This window comes from Apium graveolens, unplaced genomic scaffold (assembly GCF_009905375.1).
Source record: "Apium graveolens cultivar Ventura unplaced genomic scaffold, ASM990537v1 ctg1740, whole genome shotgun sequence".
NCBI classification, from domain to species: domain Eukaryota; kingdom Viridiplantae; phylum Streptophyta; class Magnoliopsida; order Apiales; family Apiaceae; genus Apium; species Apium graveolens.
Window position 1 is genome coordinate 33,746 of NW_027417376.1, and position 1,761 is coordinate 35,506.

At 43.2% G+C, this 1,761-nt stretch overlaps 1 protein-coding gene across 1 annotated transcript; it reads right to left on the reverse strand.

Moving 5' to 3' along the window:
• Positions 1-268: 268 nt before the first annotated feature.
• On the reverse strand, positions 269-1,508 carry LOC141700073 (uncharacterized). The gene is made up of 2 exons (XM_074503847.1): positions 1,251-1,508; positions 269-919 (listed from the first exon to the last, which is right to left on the reverse strand). Exons 1-2 carry the CDS (start codon positions 1,506-1,508, stop codon positions 269-271), a joined length of 909 nt encoding a protein of 302 aa, XP_074359948.1.
• Between the last annotated feature and the right edge of the window lie 253 nt (positions 1,509-1,761).

Sequence of the window (1,761 nt, forward strand, 5' to 3'; positions counted from 1 at the left end):
TTTTGGTGGTTATCTTGGATAGTGCCTTAACCTCAATCCACTTTGTGAAGTAGTCTATGACTACCGTAATGAACTTCCTCTGTCCCGATGCCACATAAAATGAACCAAGTATATCCATTCCCCACATTATAAAAGGAATGGGTGTGCTGATGGATGTAAGCCTCTATGGGGCTGTCATACTATTGGAGCATGCCCCTGCATCTGTCGTATTTCTTTACATAAGCCTTTTTACCGGCTAACATTGTTGGCCAGTAGAACCCCAATCGGGTTATCTTGTGAGCGAGGGCCCTGCCCCCAAGTGTTGTCCACAAATCCCCTCATGGGCTTCTAAAAGGTGAGATTTGATTAGATCTGTCCAACAACTTGTCAAACCAGCTGGCGATATTAAATTTATGACATGTATGGTAGGGGTCTTCAGGACCTGGAAGTAAATACTTCTAGGGTAGTTCTCAATTTCAGATGAGTCAAACTTAGATAGGGCATCAGTCGTAGTGTTCTCCTCTCTCAGAACATGTTTAACATACCATACATCAAACTGAATCAGTATTCCCTTTACGTCTCTCATGTACTTTGCCGTTGTATCATCCTTGGCCTCAAACTCTCCATTGACTTGAGCAACCACGAGTCTCGAATCTCCATAAATCTTAAGATTTTTGGCCCTCATGGCTCTAGCCAAGCCTAAGCCGGCTATCAAATGTTTGTATTCTGCTTCGTTGTTCATAGTTGGGAAGTCCAACTTCAAAGTATACTCAATCACGAACTCTTTGGGGCTTTTCCAGACTAGGCCTGCACCACTAGATTTTGTTTTGGATGCTATGTCAAATTGGAGAACCCAATACTCTTTCAGAGTCACACCTTCATCTTTCTCCTTCTCTTCCCCTTCTGGGGTTACTATCTCTTCCCCTCGACTTCTTGGCCGCTAGTGATACATTCGACCACGAAGTCTGCTAAGGCCTGAGCCTTGATGGTTGTTTGAGGCTTGTACTTGATGTCAAATTTTTCCAACTTAATCGCCCACTTGATGAGCCTTCCACTTGCTTTCAGGCTATGAAGAATGTTCCTTAAAGGTTGGTCCGTCAGGACTTTGATCTTGTGGGCCTGGAAGTATGGTCTCAACTTCCTCGAGGTTGTGACTAGGATAAGCGCAAACTTCTCAGTGGTGGAATAGTTCAACTATGCTCTGTGGAGTACTTTGCTCACATAGTAGACAGGCTTCTGGAGTTTCTATTCTTTATCAGGACTACACTCACGGCTTGTTTAGATACTGCGAGGTATAAGTATAGGATGTCCTCTGGACTAGGTTTGGCCAGTAATGGGGTCTCAGACATGTACTTCTTCAGATGTTCGAAGGCCTCTTGTCTCTCAGTTGTCCACTCAAAATTCTTCACCTTCTTCAAGGTTTTGAAAAAGGGCAGACATTTGTCTCTAAACTTGGAGATGAACCTCCCTAGAGCTGTGATTTTTCCGGTCAGTTTCTGAACATCCTTGATGGAGTGTGGTGGATCCATTTTTAGGATGACTTTGATCTTGTCGGGGTTGGCCTCGATTCCCCTCTTCGAGACCATGTGACCTAAATTTTTTTCAGACCCAACGCTAAAGCATACTTGGTAGGGTTTAACATCATTATTTGGTGCCTTAATACTTTGAATGCCTCTTGGAGGTGATTAGTATGATTGACCTTGGCTAGGATTTTGACTAACATGTCATCAACATAGACCTCCATGGTCTTTTAGATTAAATGGGCAATTTTTTTTTACCAAT

Bases quoted from the DNA above. Each gene is read 5' to 3' on its own strand.
- LOC141700073 (XM_074503847.1), bottom strand. From the start codon at position 1,508: ATGGATCCACCACACTCCATCAAGGATGTTCAGAAACTGACCGGAAAA. The intron at 920-1,250 runs GTGAGTGTAGTC...ATGTATCACTAG, and splicing joins TCGCAGTATCTAAACAAGCC to CGGCCAAGAAGTCGAGGGGA.